Genomic DNA, 24,301 nt, shown 5'->3' with positions numbered 1-24,301 from the left:
CACGGATCAGTTTGTGGCACGGATCAGTTTGTGGGACGGATCAGTTTGTGGCACGGATCAGTTTGTGGGACGGATCAGTTTGTGGCATGGATCAGTTTGTAGCACGGATCAGTTTATGGCGCGGATCAGTTTGTGGCGCGGATCAGTTTGTGGGACGGATCAGTTTGTGGCACAGGTCAGTGTGTGGCACGGATCAGTTTGTAGCACGGATCCGTTTGTGGCATGGATCAGTTTGTGGCACGGATCAGTTTGTGGCACGGATCAGTTTGTGGGACGGATCAGTTTGTGGCATGGATCAGTTTGTAGCACGGATCAGTTTATGGCGCGGATCAGTTTGTGGCGCGGATCAGTTTGTGGCACGGATCAGTTTGTGGCATGGATCAGTTTGTAGCACGGATCAGTTTATGGCGCGGATCAGTTTGTGGGACAGATCAGTTTGTGGGACAGATCAGTTTGTGGCACGGATCAGTTTGTGGCACGGATCAGTTTGTGGGACGGATCAGTTTGTGGCATGGATCAGTTTGTAGCACGGATCAGTTTATGGCGCGGATCAGTTTGTGGCGCGGATCAGTTTGTGGCACGGATCAGTTTGTGGCACGGATCAGTTTGTGACATGGATCAGTTTGTGGCACACATCAGTTTGTGGCACGGATCAGTTTGTGGCACGGATCAGTTTGTGGCGCGGATCAGTTTGTGGCGCGGATCAGTTTGTGGCACGGATCAGTTTGTGGGACGGATCAGTTTGTGGCACAGGTCAGTGTGTGGCACGGATCAGTTTGTAGCACGGATCCGTTTGTGGCATGGATCAGTTTGTGGCAAGGATCAGTTTGTGGCATGGATCAGTTTGTGGCATGGATCAGTTTGTGGCACGGATCAGTTTGTGGCACGGATCAGTTTGTGGCATGGATCAGTTTGTGGCACGGATCAGTTTGTGGCACGGATCAGTTTGTGGCATGGATCAGTTTGTAGCACGGATCCGTTTGTGGCACGGATCCGTTTGTGGCACCGATCAGTTTGTGGCACCGATCAGTTTGTGGCACCGATCAGTTTGTGGCATGGATCAGTTTGTGGCATGGATCAGTTTGTGGCACAGTTCAGTTTGTGGCATGGATCAGTTTGTGGCACGGATCAGTTTGTGGCACGGATCAGTTTGCGGCACGGATCAGTTTGCGGCACGGATCAGTTTGCGGCACGGATCAGTTTGCGGCACAGGTCAGTTTGCGGCACGGATCCGTTTGTGGCACGGATCAGTTTGTGGCACGGATCAGTTTGTGGCACGGATCAGTTTGTCGCACGGATCAGTTTGTGGCACGGATCAGTTTGTGGCACGGATCAGTTTGTGGCACGGATCACTTTGTGGCACGATCACTTTCTGGCACGGATCAGTTTGTGGCACGGATCAGTTTGTGGCACGGATCAGTTTGTGGCACAGATCAGTTTGTGGCACGGATCAGTTTGTGGCGTGGATCAGTTTGTGGCGCGGATCAGTTTGTGGCATGGATCAGTTTGTGGGACAGATCAGTTTGTGGCACGGATCAGTTTGTGGCACGGATCAGTTTGTGGGACGGATCAGTTTGTGGCACGGATCAGTTTGTAGCACGGATCAGTTTGTGGTACAGATCAGTTTGTGGCACGGATCACTTTGTGGCACGGATCAGTTTGTGGCGCGGATCAGTTTGTGGCGCGGATCAGTTTGTGGCATGGATCAGTTTGTGGGACAGATCAGTTTGTGGGACAGATCAGTTTGTGGCACGGATCAGTTTGTGGCACGGATCAGTTTGTGGCACGGATCAGTTTGTGGGACAGATCAGTTTGTGGGACGGATCAGTTTGTGGCATGGATCAGTTTGTAGCACGGATCAGTTTATGGCGCGGATCAGTTTGTGGCGCGGATCAGTTTGTGGCACGGATCAGTTTGTGGCATGGATCAGTTTGTGGGACGGATCAGTTTGTGGCATGGATCAGTTTGTAGCACGGATCAGTTTATGGCGCGGATCAGTTTGTGGCGCGGATCAGTTTGTGGCACGGATCAGTTTGTGGCACGGATCAGTTTGTGGCATGGATCAGTTTGTGGCACACATCAGTTTGTGGCACGGATCAGTTTGTGGCGCGGATCAGTTTGTGGCGCGGATCAGTTTGTGGCACGGATCAGTTTGTGGGACGGATCAGTTTGTGGGACGGATCAGTTTGTGGCATGGATCAGTTTGTAGCACGGATCAGTTTATGGCGCGGATCAGTTTGTGGCGCGGATCAGTTTGTGGCACGGATCAGTTTGTGGCATGGATCAGTTTGTGGGACGGATCAGTTTGTGGCATGGATCAGTTTGTAGCACGGATCAGTTTATGGCGCGGATCAGTTTGTGGCGCGGATCAGTTTGTGGCACGGATCAGTTTGTGGCACGGATCAGTTTGTGGCATGGATCAGTTTGTGGCACACATCAGTTTGTGGCACGGATCAGTTTGTGGCGCGGATCAGTTTGTGGCGCGGATCAGTTTGTGGCACGGATCAGTTTGTGGGACGGATCAGTTTGTGGCACAGGTCAGTGTGTGGCACGGATCCGTTTGTAGCACGGATCCGTTTGTGGCATGGATCAGTTTGTGGCAAGGATCAGTTTGTGGCATGGATCAGTTTGTGGCATGGATCAGTTTGTGGCACGGATCAGTTTGTGGCACGGATCAGTTTGTGGCATGGATCAGTTTGTAGCACGGATCCGTTTGTGGCACGGATCCGTTTGTGGCACCGATCAGTTTGTGGCACCGATCAGTTTGTGGCACCGATCAGTTTGTGGCACCGATCAGTTTGTGGCATGGATCAGTTTGTGGCATGGATCAGTTTGTGGCACAGTTCAGTTTGTGGCATGGATCAGTTTGTGGCACGGATCAGTTTGTGGCACGGATCAGTTTGTGGCGCGGATCAGTTTGTGGCGCGGATCAGTTTGTGGCGCGGATCAGTTTGTGGCATGGATCAGTTTGTGGGATAGATCAGTTTGTGGCACGGATCAGTTTGTGGCACGGATCAGTTTGTGGCGCGGATCAGTTTGTGGCACGGATCAGTTTGTGGCACGGATCAGTTTGTGGCACGGATCAGTTTGTGGCACGGGTCAGTGTGTGGCACGGATCAGTTTGTGGCACGGATCCGTTTGTGGCACGGATCAGTTTGTGGCACGGATCACTTTGTGGCACGGATCACTTTGTGGCACGGATCAGTTTGTGGCACGGATCACTTTGTGGCACGGATCAGTTTGTGGCACGGATCAGTTTGTGGCACGGATCAGTTTGTGCCATGGATCAGTTTGTGGCGCGGATCAGTTTGTGGCGCGGATCAGTTTGTGGCACGGATCAGTTTGTGGGACGGATCAGTTTGTGTCATGGATCAGTTTGTGGCACGGATCCGTTTGTGGCACCGATCAGTTTGTGGCATGGATCAGTTTGTGGCATGGATCAGTTTGTGGCATGGATCAGTTTGTGGCACAGGTCAGTGTGTGGCACGGATCAGTTTGTGGCACGGATCCGTTTGTGGCATGGATCAGTTTGTGGCACGGATCACTTTGTGGCACGGATCACTTTGTGGCACGGATCAGTTTGTGGCACGGATCACTTTGTGGCACGGATCACTTTGTGACGCGGATCAGTTTGTGACGCGGATCAGTTTGTGGCGCGGATCAGTTTGTGGCGCGGATCAGTTTGTGGCGCGGATCAGTTTGTGGCGCGGATCAGTTTGTGGCGCGGATCCGTTTGTGGCGTGGATCAGTTTGTGGCAAGGATCAGTTTGTGGCATGGATCAGTTTGTGGCACCGATCAGTTTGTGGCACCGATCAGTTTGTGGCATGGATCAGTTTGTGGCATGGATCAGTTTGTGGCATGGATCAGTTTGTGGCATGGATCAGTTTGTGGCATGGATCAGTTTGTGGCATGGATCAGTTTGTGGCACAGTTCAGTTTGTGGCATGGATCAGTTTGTGGCATGGATCAGTTTGTGGCATGGATCAATTTGTGGCACACATCAGTTTGTGGCACCGATCATATAAATGTTTAATAAGAGATATAATAGCGTGTATTTACATGAAGAAAACACAAAAGGAGACTTTTAAAAAGTGTAAAAATGGGTAAAGTGGGACAAAATGAAACTAATAAAATGTGTCATTAATTGATTGGATTAGATCCCTGCTAGCCCCGCCCACTGACTTTGACAGATCAATACGACAATAAACGGTATAATGATAAACGTTACAATTACCCTTTGAAATGAAAGTTATAGTCAAACCCTGATTAATAACACTTTCATCCACTCTGGAGAAGCAAGGCAGCACTAGCTTAAATACTGACATGAAAACAAGAGACATTAACCACTTTCTCCATTAAAAAAACCCGACATACCCCAATCTAAACGTATATACTGTGTTTTCCGGACTATAGAGCGCACCGATGTATTAGCCACACCCAATTTTTTATTATACGTATTAGCACCGCCGGACTATAAGTGGCAGATGTATAAGTTATTTACACAGAAATATTCTTTAAATGTTTATTTACATACCTTCATTGTGTCCGAACGGTGTCTGTAACACGGCAGTAAAACGGTTGATCAAACAAAACAGAAGTCATGGTCATGGACCCACTAGCTGCGCAAGCTAGCTCTCCAATCAGCTAAACAGACTCAATAACTCCACACTGACGTTTTGGTGAATTTACAAAACTGAAATAATACAAAAAGAATGTAAGTTAGTAATACTAACACAGACACTCGTAAATGTGCTAGCATATTAGCTAATGCTAACGACGCTAGTTTGATAACATTACGATAGCAGGTAGAAATATGCATGAAAGCACTCCTACACATGGGACACTTTAGTGAGTATGAATTGTTGTGGTTATATTGTAAGTGATGAATGAAAATATTTTCCAGCAGAAACGCTATGGACAGCTTTACTTTGGGTTCAAGGCATAAAAACAGAAAAACAAATATTCAACAACCGGTCCAAAAGATGGCGTCACAGCCATTTAAGTCTCCTGCTTGGCTCTCATGGAAACTATTGAAATACAAAATATTGCGGCCGTCAGCCAAGGAAAAAGCCATCCATTAGTTTTATAAGCCGCAGGGTTCAAAGCGTAGGGAAAAAGTAGAGGAATTGACATTACTGTGTGAGCAACTAAGATAAAAACACTAAAACGTGTAGAAATGAAAAGAAGATGAAGCTATTTAAGCCCTCAAATAAGAACAATATTATTTTATAACATTTATGCTCGCTGGACTTGCACCTTTTCTGTGTATTTTGTTTGTTTGCAATATTTCTTCATATTTCATATATTATATATTGTCAATTGCTTCCTTTATTTCTTGCGATGTTGTCATGTTGACACCTTCAATGTGTAAAAGTAGTTGAAAGAAAGTAGATTGTGTTTATTGACTTCAGTACAAGTGTGTGTGAGTACCACACTCAACAATACCGCGACACACTGCTTCATGAAATACACCAATCAATAATGAATTACATCGTCAACTAATTGATGAAACAATCAATCAAATAGTCCAATAAAAAAACACGTGTACTTTTACATTGAATACACTTAATGAGACATTTAATAAGACATGTGTATTAATTGCAGTTATAATGACATCTGTCAGTAATAATGTTGTGTAGGCAACATTTGGGCTGAGTAAATGTAACATCTGGCAGTCCAATGACAACACAAAGGTAATAAATATAATACTTACATGTGTGGAGAAACCACTTGGAGGGCTCAGTGCCCTCAAAGCGTTGAGGAGCACCTGCAGTGTGGCGCCACCGTGTGGCAGGCAGGAAGAATGACCTTGTACTACTAAAATGTCCTTTTTAGTTCCCTGCCAGCATTGGCCGAGGGACACCTCCTCCTCCGCCTCCTCCGCCTCCTCCGCCTCCCTAGGGTCTCAGAAGAGGCTGCCAATGATGCATTCGGGTCCTGGAGGAGGGTCTAAGGACATGGACTCTTCCTGAGCAACATCGCCCTCTGCTGGTTATCCAGTGCCAGTGACACGTGCAGTTGACACACCTGGAAGTCAAATTGAACCTTTAACTGCTGCGATCACACACACACACACACACACACACACACACACACACACACACACACACACACACACACATACATACATACATACAAACCCTGTTTCCATATGAGTTGGGAAATTGTGTTAGATGTAAATATAAACGGAATACAATGATTTGCAAATCCCTTTCAAGCCATATTCAGTTGAATATGCTACAAAGACAACATATTTGATGTTCAAACTCATAAACTTTATTTTTTTTGTTGTTGCAAATAATCATTAACTTTAGAATTTCATGGCTACAACACGTGCCAAAGTAGTTGGGAAAGAGCATGTTCACCACTGTGTTACATGGCCTTTCCTTTTAACAACACTCAGTAAAGGTTTGGGAACTGAGGAGACACATTTTTGAAGCTTCTCAGGCGGAATTCTTTCCCATTCTTGCTTGATGTACAGCTTAAGTTGTTCAACAGTCCGGGGGTCTCCGTTGTCGCATTTGACGCTTCATAATGCGCCACACATTTTCAATGGGAGACAGGTCTGGACTACAGGCAGGCCAGTCTAGTACCCGCACTCTTTTACTGTGAAGCCACGTTGATGTAACACGTGGCTTGGCATTGTCTTGCTGAAATAAGCAGGGGCGTCCATGGTAACGTTGCTTGGATGGCAACATATGTTGCTCCAAAAGCTGTATGTACCTTTCAGCATTAATGGTGCCTTCACAGATGTGTAAGTTACCCATGTCTTGGGCACTAATACACCCCCATACCATCACACATGCTGCCTTTTACACTTTGCGCATATGACAATCCGGATGGTTCTTTTCCTCTTTGGTCCGGAGGGCACGACGTCCACAGTTTCCAAAAACAATTTGAAATGTGGACTCGTCAGACCACAGAACACTTTTCCACTTTGTATCAGTCCATCTTAGATGAACTCAGGCCAAGCGAAGCCGACGGCGTTTCTGGGTGTTGTTGATAAACGGTTTTCGCCTTGCACGGGAGAGTTTTAACTTGCACTTACAGATGTAGCGACCAACTGTAGTTACTGACAGTGGGTTTCTGAAGTGTTCCTGAGCCCATGTGGTGATATCCTTTACACACTGATGTCGCTTGTTGATGCAGTACAGCCTGAGGGATGGAAGGTCACGGGCTTAGCTGCTTACGTGCAGTGATTTCTCCAGATTCTCTGAACCCTTTGATGATATTACGGACCGTAGATGGTGAAATCCCTAAATTCCTTGCAATAGCTGCTTGAGAAAGGTTTTTCTTAAACTGTTCAACAATTTGCTCAGGCATTTGTTGACAAAGTGGTGACCCTCGCCCCATCCTTGTTTGTGAATGACTGAGCATTTCATGGAATCTACTTTTATACCCAATCATGGCACCCACCTGTTCCCAATTAGCCTGCACACCTGTGGGATGTTCCAAATAAGTCTTTGATGAGCATTCCTCAACTTTATCAGTATTTATTGCCACCTTTCCCAACTTCTTTGGCACGTGTTGCTGCCATCAAATTCTAAGTTAATGATTATTTGCACAAAAAAAAAATGTTTATGAGTTTGAACATCAAATATGTTGTTTTTGTAGCATATTCAACTGAATATGGCTTGAAAATGCAAATCATTGTATTCCGTTTATATTTACATCTAACACAATTTCCCAACTCATATGGAAACGGGGTTTGTACATACATACATACATACATACATACATACATACATACATACATACATATATACATTAGGGGTGTAACGGTACGTGTATTTGTATTGAGCCGTTTCGGTACAGGGGTTTCGGTTCGGTTTGGAGGTGTACCGAACGAGTTTCTAAGCTAAAGTCTTAACAAGCTGCTCTGCTTCCTGCCTCTGTCAGTACTCTACACAGCACCCAGCATTGTCCCACCCACACAACCATCTGATTGGTTACATACAGAGCGGTAAGAGCCAATCAGCAGTGCGTATTGAAAGCGGTAACAGCCAACCAGCAGTGCGTATTCAGAGCGCATGTAATCAATGCTCCAGTGTCGAGCAGAAAGGTGTTTAGCAGGTAAGCATCAGGCAGCGGACTCTCCCCAAATGATAATAAACACCTCCCAATGAACTACTAGTAACATCACTATGAGCCCGTTGACCTTCTAGAAACTTAAACTGCAGCTCAGCTCGCTCGCAGTCCTGGCTTGAGGTGAAGGCTAATTAGCTTTTAGCGTAACGTAAGCTAATTTTCAATGTGTGTGTGTGTGTGCGTGCCTACATGAACTCCATGGTGTTCAGGGATGAATAGTCTCTCCTATGGCTATTGTACTATTTTTTCAGCTATAGCTACATTAATCATTAGTACTGCAGCAGCCTAGTTTTGAATGGCAGGGTCCCTGCTATCACATGTTGATACAAATATAACATTTACATCATAAAAATCAACTACAGGCTTCCCAAATGCTGTAATAAATGAAGCATGATGAGTTGACTTGAAACTGTTTAATGTTGCACTTTTTATATGTAGAAGAAAAGTTTTGTCATTTTATTTCATCTGAGCAACAACTTGAGGCAGTTTAATGTTGATTAACGTGGGCAGAATTATTATAGTGTTCCCAATGTTAAAAGGATAAAGCCATTGTTTACACATTTGGTAAATAAATAACCAAAAAGTGTATATTTGGTTGTTTTCTTACTGTACCGAAAATGAACCGAACCGTGACCTCTAAACCGAGGTACGTACCGAACCGAAATTTTTGTGTACCGTTACACCCCTAATATACATACATGCATATATATATATACACACATATACATATATATATATACAGTGGGGCAAAAAAGTATTTAGTCAGCCACTAAATGTGCAAGTTCTCCCACTTAAAATGATGACAGAGGTCTGTAATTTTCATCATAGGTACACTTCAACTGTGAGAGACAGAATGTGAAAAAAAAAATCCAGGAATTCACATTGTAGGATTTTTAAATAATTTATTTGTAAATTATGGTGGAAAATAAGTATTTGGTCACTTCAAACAAGGAAGATCTCTGGCTCTCACAGACCTGTAACTTCTTCTTTAAGAAGCTCGTCTGTCCTCCACTCGTTACCTGTATTAATGGCACCTGTTTGAACTGGTTATCTGTATAAAAGACACCTGTCCACAGCCTCAAACAGTCAGACTCCAAACTCCACTATGGCCAAGACCAAAGAGCTGTCGAAGGACACCAGGAAAAGAATTGTAGACCTGCACCAGACTGTGAAGAGTGAATCTACAATAGGCAAGCAGCTTGGTGTGAACAAATCAACTGTGGGAGCAATTATCAGAAAATGGAAGACATACAAGACCACTGATAATCCCCCTCGATCTGGGGCTCCACGTAAGATCTCATCCCGTGGGGTCAAAATGATCATGAGAACGGTGAGCAAAAATCCCAGAACCACACGGGGGGACCTGGTGAATGACCTGCAGAGAGCTGGGACCAAAGTAACAAAGGTTACCATCAGTAACACACTACGCCGACAGGGAATCAAATCCTGCAGTGCCAGACGTGTCCCCCTGCTTAAGCCAGTGCATGTCCAGGCCCGTCTGAAGTTTGCCAGAGAGCACATGGATGATACAGCAGAGGATTGGGAGACTGTCATGTGGTCAGATGAAACCAAAATAGAACTTTTTGGTATAAACTCAACTCGTCGTGTTTGGAGGAAGAAGAATACTGAGTTGCATCCCAAGAACACCATACCTACTGTGAAGCATGGGGGCGGAAACATCATGCTTTGGGGCTGTTTTTCTGCTAAGGGGACAGGCCGACTGATCCGTGTTAAGGATAGAATGAATGGGGCCATGTATCGTGAGATTTTGAGCCAAAACCTCCTTCCATCAGTGAGAGCTTTGAAGATGAAACGTGGCTGGGTCTTCCAGCATGACAATGATCCCAAACACAACGCCCGGGCAACGAAGGAGTGGCTCCGTAAGAAGCATTTGAAAGTCCTGGAGTGGCCTAGCCAGTCTCCAGACTTCACCCCCATAGAAAATCTGTGGAGGGAGTTGAAAGTCCGTGTTGCTCGGCGACAGCCCCAAAACATCACTGCTCTCGAGAAGATCTGCATGGAGGAATGGGCCAAAATACCAGCTACTGTGTGTGCAAACCTGGTAAAGACCTATAGTAATCGTTTGACCTCTGTTATTGCCAACAAAGGTTATATTACAAAGTATTGAGTTGAATTTTTGTTATTGACCAAATACTTATTTTCCACCATAATTTACAAATAAATTCTTTAAAAATCCTACAATGTGAATTCCTGGATTTTTTTTTCCACATTCTGTCTCTCACAGTTGAAGTGTACCTATGATGAAAATGACAGACCTCTGTCATCATTTTAAGTGGGAGAACTTGCACATTTGGTGGCTGACTAAATACTTTTTTGCCCCACTGTATATATATATATATATATATATATACATACACACACACACACACACACACACACACACACACACACACACACACACACACACACACACACACACACACACACACACACACACACACACACACACACACACACACACACACATTATTTACAAGGTTTTGGAAAGGTCATTCATTTCAGCAGTTGGATTTCAAAAGTAGAAGAGGTAATTCCTGGTAATTCATGGTGTGTGAATGTTCCAATGCTGACAGACTGTAAGAATAGTTTGAATGTTGCAATGCTTTATTTGAATTTCCAGGAAAAACGGAATTAGGTTTGGAACTTGTGAAAGTGATAGTTTGAATGTCCAGGATGAGTTGAATGTGTTGAAGGTGGAATGGTTTGAATAGGTTGAAAAATGTGGAAATTGTGCAACTTGGAAAAATGTCCCATTCATCTTGAATGGGAACTTCCTGGAAATTTGAGGAAAAGCGGGATTTTTTTGAAAATGATTAAAAGCATCAATGTCCTGAATGAGATGAATTGGTTGGTGTTGGAATTGTTTAAATCGCTCAAGAAATGTTGAATTAGTAACAGTTTTTTTAATTGAAAAAAGATATTACGGAATTTCGGGAAAATCTTGAAATTTTCAAGTTCTTAAACCAACTTGTTTTTTGTCCTGACTAAGAGGAATGTTTTGAAATGGGTTGAAGAATGTGAAAGGAGTCATCGCTCTAAAAAGGTTGGAAATAAGGTTAGAAAAAAACAGGAATTCTTGAAAATGTGTGGAATGTGGAAAAATGGTTGTTTGAATTTCCAGGATGAGTTGAATGTGTTTAAAGTGGAATGGTTTGAATAGGTTGAAGAATGTGGGAACTGTGGAAGTTTGAATAATGGATCATTAATTTTGAATGGGGAAAATGTCACTAAAAACTGTGATTTCTAGGAAATTTAGGATTTTTTTTTATAATAGTTGGAAGGGAGCACACAATTCCTGAAGAGGCTGAATATTTTCAAATTGAAACGGTTTGAATGGGATAAAACATGTGTGAGTTGTGGAACTTTGACAAATGTTCCATTCATTTCAATGGGAATTTCAGGAAAATTTGGGAATTCCGGGAAAAGAGGGAATTTTTTAGAAAATGGTTAAAAAAAAAATTGTGAATGTTTTGAATGGTTGGTGTTGAAGATTTTCAAATCGGTCAAGAAATGTTGACAGTTTTAATTGAGAAATGGTATTTTGGAATTCCTGGAATTTCGGGAAAACCGGGAATTTTTACAGTTCAAAAAAACTTTGTTTTTGTCCCGATTAAGAGGAATGTTTGGATGGTGGAACGCTTGAAATGGGTTGAAAAATGTGAAAGGAGTCGTCGACACAAAAAAAGGTGAAAATAGGGTTTGGAAAACTGGGAATTCTTGGAAATTTTTTGAACTTGGAAAAATGACAGTTTGAATGTCCAGGATGGTGGAATGTGTTGAAGGTGGCATGGTTTGAATAGGTTGAAAAATGTGGAAATGGTGAAAGTTGGAAAAATGGCCAATTCATTTTGAATTGGAAAAATGTCCCGGAAAACCTGGAATTCTGGGAAATCTGGGAATTTTTGGAATTTGTCAAGCGGAAAGCCCGCGATTCCTGAATAGGCTGAACAGTTTGAAGTTGGAATGCTTTAAATCGAGTGAAAAATGTGGAAGGTAGAGTGCGCCAAAATGTGGAGAAGTACCACCTCAGAAAATACTTTGCTCCATGAGTACCACCATAATGACAACATTAAATACAGTAGTGTAGTAGACCTAAGTATTCATTAAGTACCACCATAATGACAACATTAAATACAGTAGTGTAGTAGACCTAAGTATTCATTAAGTACCACCATAATGACAACATTAAATACAGTAGTGTAGTAGACCTAAGTGTTCATTAAGTACCACCATAATGACAACATTAAATACAGTAGTGTAGTAGACCTAAGTATTCACTAAGTACCACCATAATGACAACATTAAATACAGTAGTGTAGTAGACCTAAGTATTCATTAAGTACCACCATAATGACAACATTAAATACAGTAGTGTAGTAGACCTAAGTATTCATTAAGTCCCACCATAATGACAACATTAAATACAGTAGTGTAGTAGACCTAAGTATTCATTAAGTACCACCATAATGACAACATTAAATACAGTAGTGTAGTAGACCTAAGTATTCATTAAGTACCACCATAATGACAACATTAAATACAGTAGTGTAGTAGACTTAAGTATTCATTAAGTACCACCATAATGACAACATTAAATACAGTAGTGTAGTAGACCTAAGTGTTCATTAAGTACCACCATAATGACAACATTAAATACAGTAGTGTAGTAGACCTAAGTATTCATTAAGTACCACCATAATGACAACATTAAATACAGTAGTGTAGTAGACCTAAGTATTCATTAAGTACCACCATAATGACAACATTAAATACAGTAGTGTAGTAGACCTAAGTATTCATTAAGTACCACCATAATGACAACATTAAATACAGTAGTGTAGTAGACCTAAGTATTCATTAAGTACCACCATAATGACAACATTAAATACAGTAGTGTAGTAGACCTAAGTATTCATTAAGTACCACCATAATGACAACATTAAATACAGTAGTGTAGTAGACCTAAGTATTCATTAAGTACCACCATAATGACAACATTAAATACAGTAGTGTAGTAGACCTAAGTATTCATTAAGTATCACCATAATGACAACATTAAATACAGTAGTGTAGTAGACCTAAGTATTCATTAAGTACCACCATAATGACAACATTAAATACAGTAGTGTAGTAGACCTAAGTATTCATTAAGTACCACCATAATGACAACATTAAATACAGTAGTGTAGTAGACCTAAGTATTCATTAAGTACCACCATAATGACAACATTAAATACAGTAGTGTAGTAGACCTAAGTATTCATTAAGTACCACCATAATGACAACATTAAATACAGTAGTGTAGTAGACCTAAGTATTCATTAAGTACCACCATAATGACAACATTAAATACAGTAGTGTAGTAGACCTAAGTATTCATTAAGTACCACCATAATGACAACATTAAATACAGTAGTGTAGTAAGCTTAAGTATTCATTAAGTATCACCATAATGACAACATTAAATACAGTAGTGTAGTAGACCTAAGTATTCATTAAGTACCACCATAATGACAACATTAAATACAGTAGTGTAGTAGACCTAAGTATTCATTAAGTACCACCATAATGACATCATTAAATACAGTAGTGTAGTAGACCTAAGTATTCATTAAGTACCACCATAATGACAACATTAAATACAGTAGTGTAGTAGACCTAAGTATTCATTAAGTACCACCATAATGACAACATTAAATACAGTAGTGTAGTAGACCTAAGTATTCATTAAGTACCACCATAATGACAACATTAAATACAGTAGTGTAGTAGACCTAAGTATTCATTAAGTACCACCATAATGACAACATTAAATACAGTAGTGTAGTAGACCTAAGTATTCATTAAGTACCACCATAATGACAACATTAAATACAGTAGTGTAGTAGACCTAAGTATTCATTAAGTACCACCATAATGACAACATTAAATACAGTAGTGTAGTAAGCTTAAGTATTCATTAAGTACCACCATAATGACAACATTAAATACAGTAGTGTAGTAGACCTAAGTATTCATTAAGTATCACCATAATGACAACATTAAATACAGTAGTGTAGTAGACCTAAGTATTCATTAAGTACCACCATAATGACAACATTAATTACGGTAGTGTAGTAGACCTAAGTATTCATTAAGTACCACCATAATGACAACATTAAATACAGTAGTGTAGTAGACCTAAGTATTCATTAAGTACCACCATAATGACAACATTAACAATGGTGTAGTAGACCTAAGTATTCATTAAGTACCACCATAATGACAACATTAAATACAGTAGTGTAGTAGACCTAAGTATTCATTAAGTACCACCACAATGACAACATTAAATACAGTAGTGTAGTAGACCTAAGTATTCATTAAGTACCACCATAATGACAACATTAAATACAGTAGTGTAGTAGACCTAAGTATTCATTAAGTACCACCATAATGACAACATTAAATACAGTAGTGTAGTAGACCTAAGTATTCATTAAGTACCACCATAATGACAACATTAAATACAGTAGTGTAGTAGACCTAAGTGTTCATTAAGTACCACCATAATGACAACATTAAATACAGTAGTGTAGTAGACCTAAGTATTCATTAAGTCCCACCATAATGACAACATTAAATACAGTAGTGTAGTAGACCTAAGTATTCATTAAGTACCAACCTAATAACAACATTAAATACAGTAGTGTAGTAGACCTAAGTATTCATTAAGTACCAACCTAATAACAACATTAAATACAGTAGTGTAGTAGACCTAAGTATTCATTAAGTACCACCATAATGACAACATTAAATACAGTAGTGTAGTAGACCTAAGTATTCATTAAGTACCACCATAATGACAACATTAAATACAGTAGTGTAGTAGACCTAAGTATTCATTAAGTACCACCATAATGACAACATTAAATACAGTAGTGTAGTAGACCTAAGTATTCATTAAGTACCACCACAATGACAACATTAAATACAGTAGTGTAGTAGACCTAAGTATTCATTAAGTACCACCATAATGACAACATTAAATACAGTAGTGTAGTAGACCTAAGTATTCATTAAGTACCACCATAATGACAACATTAAATACAGTAGTGTAGTAGACCTAAGTGTTCATTAAGTACCACCATAATGACAACATTAAATACAGTAGTGTAGTAGACCTAAGTATTCATTAAGTACCACCATAATGACAACATTAAATACAGTAGTGTAGTAGACCTAAGTATTCATTAAGTACCACCATAATGACAACATTAAATACAGTAGTGTAGTAGACCTAAGTGTTCATTAAGTACCACCATAATGACAACATTAAATACAGTAGTGTAGTAGACCTAAGTATTCATTAAGTACCACCATAATGACAACATTAAATACAGTAGTGTAGTAGACCTAAGTATTCATTAAGTACCACCATAATGACAACATTAAATACAGTAGTGTAGTAGACCTTAGTATTCATTAAGTACCACCATAATGACAACATTAAATACGGTAGTGTAGTAGACCTAAGTATTCATTAAGTACCACCATAATGACAACATTAAATACGGTAGTGTAGTAGACCTAAGTATTCATTAAGTACCACCATAATGACAACATTAAATACAGTAGTGTAGTAGACCTAAGTATTCATTAAGTACCACCATAATGACAACATTAAATACAGTAGTGTAGTAGACCTAAGTATTCATTAAGTACCACCATAATGACAACATTAAATACAGTAGTGGTAGACCTAAGTATTCATTAAGTACCACCATAATGACAACATTAAATACAGTAGTGTAGTAGACCTAAGTATTCATTAAGTACCACCATAATGACAACATTAAATACAGTAGTGTAGTAGACCTAAGTATTCATTAAGTACCACCATAATGACAACATTAAATACAGTAGTGTAGTAGACCTAAGTATTCATTAAGTACCACCATAATGACAACATTAAATACAGTAGTGTAGTAGACCTAAGTATTCATTAAGTACCACCATAATGACAACATTAAATACAGTAGTGTAGTAGACCTAAGTATTCATTAAGTACCACCATAATGACAACAATAAATACAGTAGTGTAGTAGACCTAAGTATTCATTAAGTACCACCATAATGACAACAATAAATACAGTAGTGTAGTAGACCTAAGTATTCATTAAGTACCACCATAATGACAACATTAAATACAGTAGTGTAGTAGACCTAAGTATTCATTAAGTACCACCATAATGACAACATTAAATACAGTAGTGTAGTAGACCTAAGTATTCATTAAGTACCACCATAATGACAACATTAAATACAGTAGTGTAGTAGACCTAAGTATTCATTAAGTACCACCATAATGACAACATTAAATACAGTAGTGTAGTAGACCTAAGTATTCATTAAGTACCACCATAATGACAACATTAAATACAGTAGTGTAGTAGACCTAAGTATTCATTAAGTACCACCATAATGACAACATTAAATACAGTAGTGTAGTAGACCTAAGTATTCATTAAGTACCACCATAATGACAACATTAAATACAGTAGTGTAGTAGACCTAAGTATTCATTAAGTACCACCATAATGACAACATTAAATACAGTAGTGTAGTAGACCTAAGTATTCATTAAGTACCACCATAATGACAACATTAAATACAGTAGTGTAGTAGACTTAAGTATTCATTAAAAACGAGGCACATTTTCTTTAACAGGTATAGTTAATTTTTTGGGCCACTAACATTACACACAGTTTGAATAGGAAGACTGAAAATAAATCAGTGTACTTGAATCAAGTGATTGTAGATGGAGCCCTAGCACACTTTGAAAACCACTGTTGTTGAGTGAATGCAATTGTCATTAATGATTATATTAAATTGTCATTAATGATTATATTAAATTGTCATTAATGATTAAATTGTCATTAATGATTATATTAAATTATATTAAATTGTCATTAATGATTATAGTTTCAATGCAAAGGTGAAAAAGTTGAATGATGTTCCATCCAAAAACACTTGAATTGGTGTCTTCATTGAATCAAGTAACAACAGTGTGTGTGTGTGTGTGTGTGTGTGTGTGTGTGTGTGTGTGTGTGTGTGTGTGTACCTGTCTCAGTATATCTCTCTCAGTCTTCACTTTCTTGTTCTTCTCCTTCAGGTGGTGGATTCTCTCCTGGGCTCGCTCCAGTTTCAGTTCCAGGTGGGCCACACAACACTGAAATATCAAGCCTTTAGCCCCGCCCCCTTCAGGGCTATGTGCCTGACGGAAGGAATGGTCCAAGGACAGCAGGAAGTCCCTTTTGCTTTGTTGCAGGTCCTCCTTGCTCTCCTCTGTCCTCCTGGTGGACACCAGCAGCTGTGGGAGAACAACATCACCTCTCCTTATTTAACATCACCGCCTCTCCATATTTCACAGTGGATAACAGGAACCTAACCTCAGCCTCCTTTTGCACGTCTCGCCTCCTCAAGTCCTCCATGCTGCTTCTGGTTGGGGACTGTTCCTGCACCTCCTCCACACACCTCTCAACATCTGCCTCATTCACATCTGTCCTCTCTTGCTCCGTCTTCTCCTCCTCTTCATCGTCTGTCGTCCATTGCTCCACCGTATAGGTCCTTTCCTGCTCCGTCTTCTCCTCCTCCTCGGTCTTCCATTGCTCCTCCTCATATGTCCTCTCCTGCTCGGACTTCTCCTCCTGCTCTTTCTTCCATTGCTCCTCCTCATATGTCCTCTCCTGCTCGGTCTTCTCCTCCTCCCTGGTCTTCCATTGCTCCTTCTCATATGTCCTCTCCTGCTCGGTCTTCTCCTCCTCCCTGGTCTTCCATTGCTCCTTCTCATATGTCCTCTCCTGCTCCGTCTTCTCCTCCTCCCTGGTCTTCCATTGCTCCTCCTCATATGTCCTCTCCTGCTCGGACTTCTCCTCCTGCTCTTTCTTCCATTGCTCCTCCTCATATGTCCTCTCCTGCTCGGACTTCTCCTCCTGCTCTTTCTTCCATTGCTCCTCCTCATATGTCCTCTCCTGCTCGGACTTCTCCTCCTGCTCTTTCTTCCATTGCTCCTCCTCATATGTCCTCTCCTGCTCGGTCTTCTCCTCCTCCCTGGTCTTCCATTGCTCCTTCTCATATGTCCTTTCCTGCTCCGTCTTCTCCTCCTCCTCGGTCTTCCATTGCTCCTCCTCATATGTCCTCTCCTGCTCGGACTTCTCCTCCTGCTCTTTCTTCCATTGCTCCTCCTCATATGTCCTCTCCTGCTCGGTCTTCTCCTCCTCCCTGGTCTTCCATCGCTCCTTCTCATATGTCCTTTCCTTCTCCGTCTTCTCCTCCTCCTCGGTCTTCCATTGCTCCTCCTTATATGTCCTCTCCTGCTCAGTCTTCTCCTCCTCCTCTGACTTCCATTGCTCCACCATATAGGTCCTTTCCTGCTCTGTCTTCTCCTCCTCCTCTGTCTTCCATTGCTCCTCCTCATATGTCCTCTCCTGCTCCGTCTCCTCCTCCTCTTCATCATCTGTGGTCCATTGCTCCACCGTATAGGTGCTTTCCTGCTCGGTCTTCTCCTCCTCCTCGGTCCTCACCTGCTCGGCCTCCTCATCTGTCCTCCGTCGTTTTCCAGCCTCTCTCCTCCCCTCCTGCTGCGCCTGTCTCAAGTTCTCCTGCAGGTCCCTCAGCTTGGCCTCCAGTCCTTCAGCTGCGACTCCTCTATCATGGCTGGTCTTCCTTTCCTCCTCCAGGGCGCCCCTCAGACGCTCCCCCTGGTCGTGGCTCTCCTGGGTTGAGACAGAGACAAAGTTTGTGACGCGTCAAAGAGGAAAACGGTTGCTATGGAAACTAGCGGATATCCGGTATGAGCAGCCACCTCAATCGGTAAGAATGAGCTGTGAACCTTTAGAACCTGTAGCGAAGTAGGCGGGGTATGGCACAAAAGTAGAAATGTGTTGTCTTTAAAACAACACGATAGTCAGAGCTGCCGCCCAATAATGACCGCTGAGATACGTAACGGCTGCTGAATGGCAACAACACGGACCGCCGTCATCACCTGTGACAGCACCGGCTTGACCCGTAGAAAAGACCACAGTCTTTGTCAGAATAATTGTATGTGAGTTATCACAAAACTTTCTGTTCCCATAAGTTCCCGGCGAGGAGACAAAAGCTGTCTTTGATCTTACCAAGCGAAAGGCTTGTAAAACCCCACTGTGTACGACGGGAAGCGACATGAAGGTGTCGGTTTCTTTGATCTACTGTGATCCACAGGAAGATCTTGTCTCGACCCGAGATCTACAAAGCGGAGAGGAAGCAGGACCTGACGCAAGCTCCAGGCATCCTTTCTTTGAACTGTTTGGTGACCGAGGGCAACAGCTGTTTACGACCCCCTCTCCCCTTAGAAACAGCTGTTGCCATGTAATCAGGGAAAGTCCAAATAAAAGAGGAGGCGTGCAATCTAGGGCTGCAACTAACAATTAATTTGATAATTGATTAATCTGTCGATTATTAATCGATTTTTATTTAATGTTTTAATTGGTTTTACCCTTTAAAATAGTTTTTAATCATATATATTTTTATATTGTTTTTATATTTATTTATTTTTTGTTTTTATTCAGTCATTGGTGGAGCATAATATTGTTTTTAACATGGCTGTGCAGCCCTTTGGAAACATTCTTGTTGTTTAAATGTGCTATATAAATAAAGTGGATTGGATTGATTGGATTAATAATCGGATAAAAGAGACAAACTACATTTCTATCCTTTCCAGTATTTTATTGGAAAAAAAAAACAGCATACTGGCACCATACTTATTTTGATTATTGTTTCTCAGCTTTTTGTACATGTTGCAGTTTATAAATAAAGGTTTATAAAAAAATAGAAAATAAATTAAAATAAATTAAAACAAAAATTTAAAAAATCTATGACTAAATTAATCGCCAACTATTTTTATAATCGATTTCATCGATTAGTTGTAGCAGCCCTCGTGCAATCCTTTCGTCAGAGCGTGGTGGAAGACTGTACAAGAGTACAGCCCAGGCGTCTCTCCTCATTGAGCTAAATTGAATCCTGTCTCTGTTAAATTCCTTGCTTCTTGTCTGTTTAATAGACGTCATTTGTGTTTGAACCTTGACCGTCTTGTCTTGCCTTGCAGAACGACTCCCGTAAATTCCGGACCATAAGCCACTACTTTTCCCCTACACTTTGAGCCCTGCGGCGTATAGAACAACGTGGCTAATTTATGGATTTTTCTTTGCTGACGGCTTTTATGCAAATAGTAAAAAAAAAGAAAGAAAGAGCAAATACACTGAAAAAGTGTGTTATTATTTTTGCTGTGGACGAGTTCACTCACTGCAGGGATTCTTCATTCATCACTCCAAGCAACGTTTGTAAGTTTTACAATATAACTACAACAATTTCTACTTACAAAAGCATCCATGTGTGATGTCTGTAGGAGTGTTTTCATGCATATTCGTATGTGCTATCTTGATGTAACCTAGCTAGCCTCGTTAGCACTAGCTAATATGCTAACACGTTTACGAGTGTCTCTGTTAGTGTTATTGACTTACAATGGCATTCTTCTTGTATTGTTTCAGTTTTTTTAAATTCACCAAAACCTCACCGTGGCGTTATTGAGTCTGTTCAACTTGCGCAGCTAGCGGGTCCATACCCATGACTTCTGTTTTGTTTGATCAGCCGTTATACTGCAGTGTTACAGACAACGTTTGGAAACAATTAAGGTAGTTAATAAACATTTACAAAATATTTCTGCATAAACAACTAATTTCACAACATATATATCTGCCACTTATAGTCCGGTGTGGCTAATATATGAACAAATATTTGTTTGCTTCTTCTAGAATTTACTGACTGCAGCTTATATACCAGTGCGCTCTGTAGTCCGGAAAACACGGTACCGTATTTTCCGCACTATTAGCCGCACCTAAAAACCACAAATTTACTCAAAAGCTGACAGTGCGGCTTTTAACCCGGTGCACTTTATATATGGATTAATATTACGATTCATTTTCATAAAGTTTCGATCTCGCAACTTCGGTAAACAGCCGCCATCTTTTTTCCCGGTAGAACAGGAAGCGCTTCTTCTTCTACGCAAGCAACCACCAAGGTAAGCACCTGCCCCCATAGAACAGGAAGCGCTTCTTCTTCTACTGTAAGCAACCACCCGCCCGCGTAGAAGAAGAAAAAGCGCGCGGATATACCGTATGTTTCATTTCCTTTGTGTGTTTACATCTGTAAAGACCACAAAATGGCTCCTACTAAGCGTCAGGGATCCGGTTCATGAAAAGACGCAATCTCTCCATCCGCACACGGATTACTATTTCACAGCAACTGATATTCCTGTGAACCGCACTGTGGATACAACGGGAGCACGTACGGTGAATATTCGCACCACAGGGAATGAGAAGTCATCCTTCACTGTGGTTCTAGCTTGCCATGCTAATGGCCAGAAACTTCCACCCATGGTGATATTCAAAAGGAAGACCTTGCCAAAAGAGACCTTTCCAGCCGGCGTCATCATAAAAGCTAACTCGAAGGGATGGATGAAGAAAAGATGAGCGAGTGGTTAAGGTAAGTTTAAGTTTACGCGAAGAGGCCGGGTGGCTTTTTTCACGCAGCTCTGTCCATGTTGATATACGTATGTTTGTGATTGCACATTTGCGTACATTTTGGGAGTGAACAGAGTTGTTAGAACGCTGGTTTTTAATATATTATTAAAGTTTGACTGACCTATCTGACTGTTTTTTTGACATTCCTTTAGCGCAATTAGATGCGGCTTACAACACCGGGCGGCTTATAGGTGGACAAAGTTTTGAAATATGCCGTTCATTGAAGGCACGGCTTTTAACCCAGGGCGCCTTATGGTGCGGAAAATACGGTACTTTATTTTTGTACTTGTAGCCAGCAGCAAGCTTTGAACACACACACTTCTCATTCAACCCCTGCCAACCACTCCCCCGCTTCACCACCCCCGTGAGGTCCTGAAATAGCTGGCCAGGACATGCCTGTCGTTTCAGTCTTTGATTTTGAATCAGCATGTCCTCATCCACCGTGTCAACGGGGCGAAAGGACGTCCGAAAGCTTTTGACAAGTTGACTTCATTTGTAAGACATGCAGAACGGCGCTGAAGTGAATTATTATTGATTGACTGAAGGCCAAGACTTCTCTTCTTTTTCATTTGTACATTTTGTTTGATTATTCTTATATCAACCCATGAAATAGTTCATCAAATATGTTCATTTAGCAAGTCTTTTTTTGGTGCACGTGTAAAAGTAAATCTATTTGTCTTTTTATTTGGCACATTTGAGGATATATGTTGTATTTTACACATCTGAAAATACTGGAAGTATGTTACTAATACAAACAGTGTCTTTTTTATATGTAATGGAGCCATAATAATTTCATGTCAAGTCATCATTAAATGATATGTCAAAAGGCATTAATTAATAAATCATGTTCTTTTCCAATACCTCTATAACTGGTAACAGTAGTTCAGCCGGGATATGCTTATTTCAAAATTAGATTTACCGTATTTTTCGGAGTATAAGTCGCACCTGCCCAAAATGCATAATAAAAAAGGAAAAAAACTATGCCAAACTATGAAAAAAACTGCGACTTATAGTCTGAAAAATACGGTACAGCCCCGAAATATTATTATTTTCATTTCGATGCCCCGCCCTCCAGCGTTTGACCAATTAGAAAGTCCTTCGTCTGGCTACTGCCACCGGTAAAGGTACTAAACATGTCAGACCTTAGTCCATCTAAAAGTTACCATTCTCAACTTATTCATGACAAAGCCAGAAACAAAACCAGGATTTGTATCGGGGATGCCTTTGAAAGATGTTTTTTTGTTTTTTCATCTGACGCCAAACTTGCTCATTTCCTCCTCGATAGGTAAGTCAGGCATTTACCTTTTCTTATTACCGTATTTTCCGCACTATTAGCCGCACCTAAAAACCACAAATTTTCTCAAAAGCTGACAGTGCGGCTTATAACCCGGTGCGCTTTATATATGGATTAATATTAAGATTCATTTTCATAAAGTTTAGGTCTCGCAACTACGGTAAACAGCCGCCATCTTTTTTCCCCGTAGAAGAGGAAGCGCTTCTTCTTCTACGGTAAGCAACCGCCAAGGTAAGCACCCGCCCCCATAGAAGAGGAAGCGCTTCTTCTTCTACTGTAAGCAACCACCAAGGTAAGCACCCGCCCCCATAGAAGAAGAAGCGCGCGGATATTACGTTTCATTTCATTTGTGTGTTTACATCTGTAAAGACCACAAAATGGCTCCTATTAAGAGACACGCGTACAACGCAGAATTCAAACTCAAGGCAATAAGTCACGCAGTAGAACACGGAAATAGAGCAGCAACGAGAGAATTGAACATAAATGAATCAATGGTGCGTAGGTAGAGGAAGCAACAAGATGACCTGCGCCACTAAGACAGGGAGACAGCGCCGGACGACATACGCCAACATCTGCCAGTGGATTGTAAATGCCTGGGCGGATATATCGGTCTCAACTGTGGTCCGAGCTTTCCGGAAGGCAGGATTCACGGAACTGCTGGACAACAACAGCAACATTGACTCTGATGACTTCGACGAGACGTAGCCGGCCATTTTGGATGCTGTATTCGCCCAACTTTTTAATTCAGACATTGAAGAAGAATTCAAGGGATTTATAGATGAGGAATAATTTCAGAAAGTGAGCTTTAAATGTTTATTTTGTGTGTTGTGTGACATTAACGTTCGAGCAACGTTGAGTTATTGATGTTGCTATTGCTCTGCACTAATTTGAGTGTTACTATTTTTGTGATTGCACATTTGCACATTACATTTTGGGGGTGAACAGAGTTGTTAGAACGCTGGTTTGTAATATATTATTAAAGTTTGACTGACCTATCTGACTGTTTTTTTTTACATTCCCTTTATCGCAGCGTAGGCGCGGCTTATAACCCGGGGCGGCTTATAGGTGAACAAAGTTTTGAAATATGCCATTCATTGAAGGTGCGGCTAATAACCCGGGGCGGCTTATAGTGCGGAAAATACGGTACTTGTAAAAAATGGAAATGGACATTTGGTATGTAAACTATATTGTCCTAAACAGTCTATGATCTTGTCTCACAAAGATAGTATGTTCCTGCAAACAATGTTAGCATGCTAGCCCGGTCAATGACACATGGACATACATGCTAACTGGGGAAATA

General features: G+C 41.1%; 1 protein-coding gene across 4 annotated transcripts in view; it reads right to left on the bottom strand.

Annotated features, from left to right (window-relative positions):
* The window catches only part of LOC133613904 (uncharacterized), a 79,977-nt gene that overhangs the window by 1,107 nt on the left and 54,569 nt on the right, over positions 1–24,301 (bottom strand). For 2 of the 4 annotated variants that reach the window (XM_061971802.1, XM_061971804.1), the window contains 3 exons: positions 17,541–18,866; positions 17,213–17,461; positions 5,561–6,027 (listed from right to left, as the gene is read on the bottom strand). In XM_061971802.1, coding sequence (XP_061827786.1) covers positions 5,950–6,027; positions 17,213–17,461; positions 17,541–18,866 — 1,653 coding nt within the window. In that variant the 3' untranslated portion in view covers positions 5,561–5,949. Of the gene's footprint in view, positions 1–5,560; positions 6,028–17,212; positions 17,462–17,540; positions 18,867–24,301 lie in introns of those variants that run through there. The other 2 variants (XR_009816516.2, XM_061971803.1) reach the window with 2 other exon arrangements.

This window comes from Nerophis lumbriciformis, linkage group LG13 (genome assembly GCF_033978685.3).
Source record: "Nerophis lumbriciformis linkage group LG13, RoL_Nlum_v2.1, whole genome shotgun sequence".
Lineage (NCBI taxonomy): Eukaryota > Metazoa > Chordata > Actinopteri > Syngnathiformes > Syngnathidae > Nerophis > Nerophis lumbriciformis.
The sequence above is the reverse complement of the archived record's forward strand: the minus strand, read 5'-3'. Positions and strand labels throughout refer to the sequence as shown.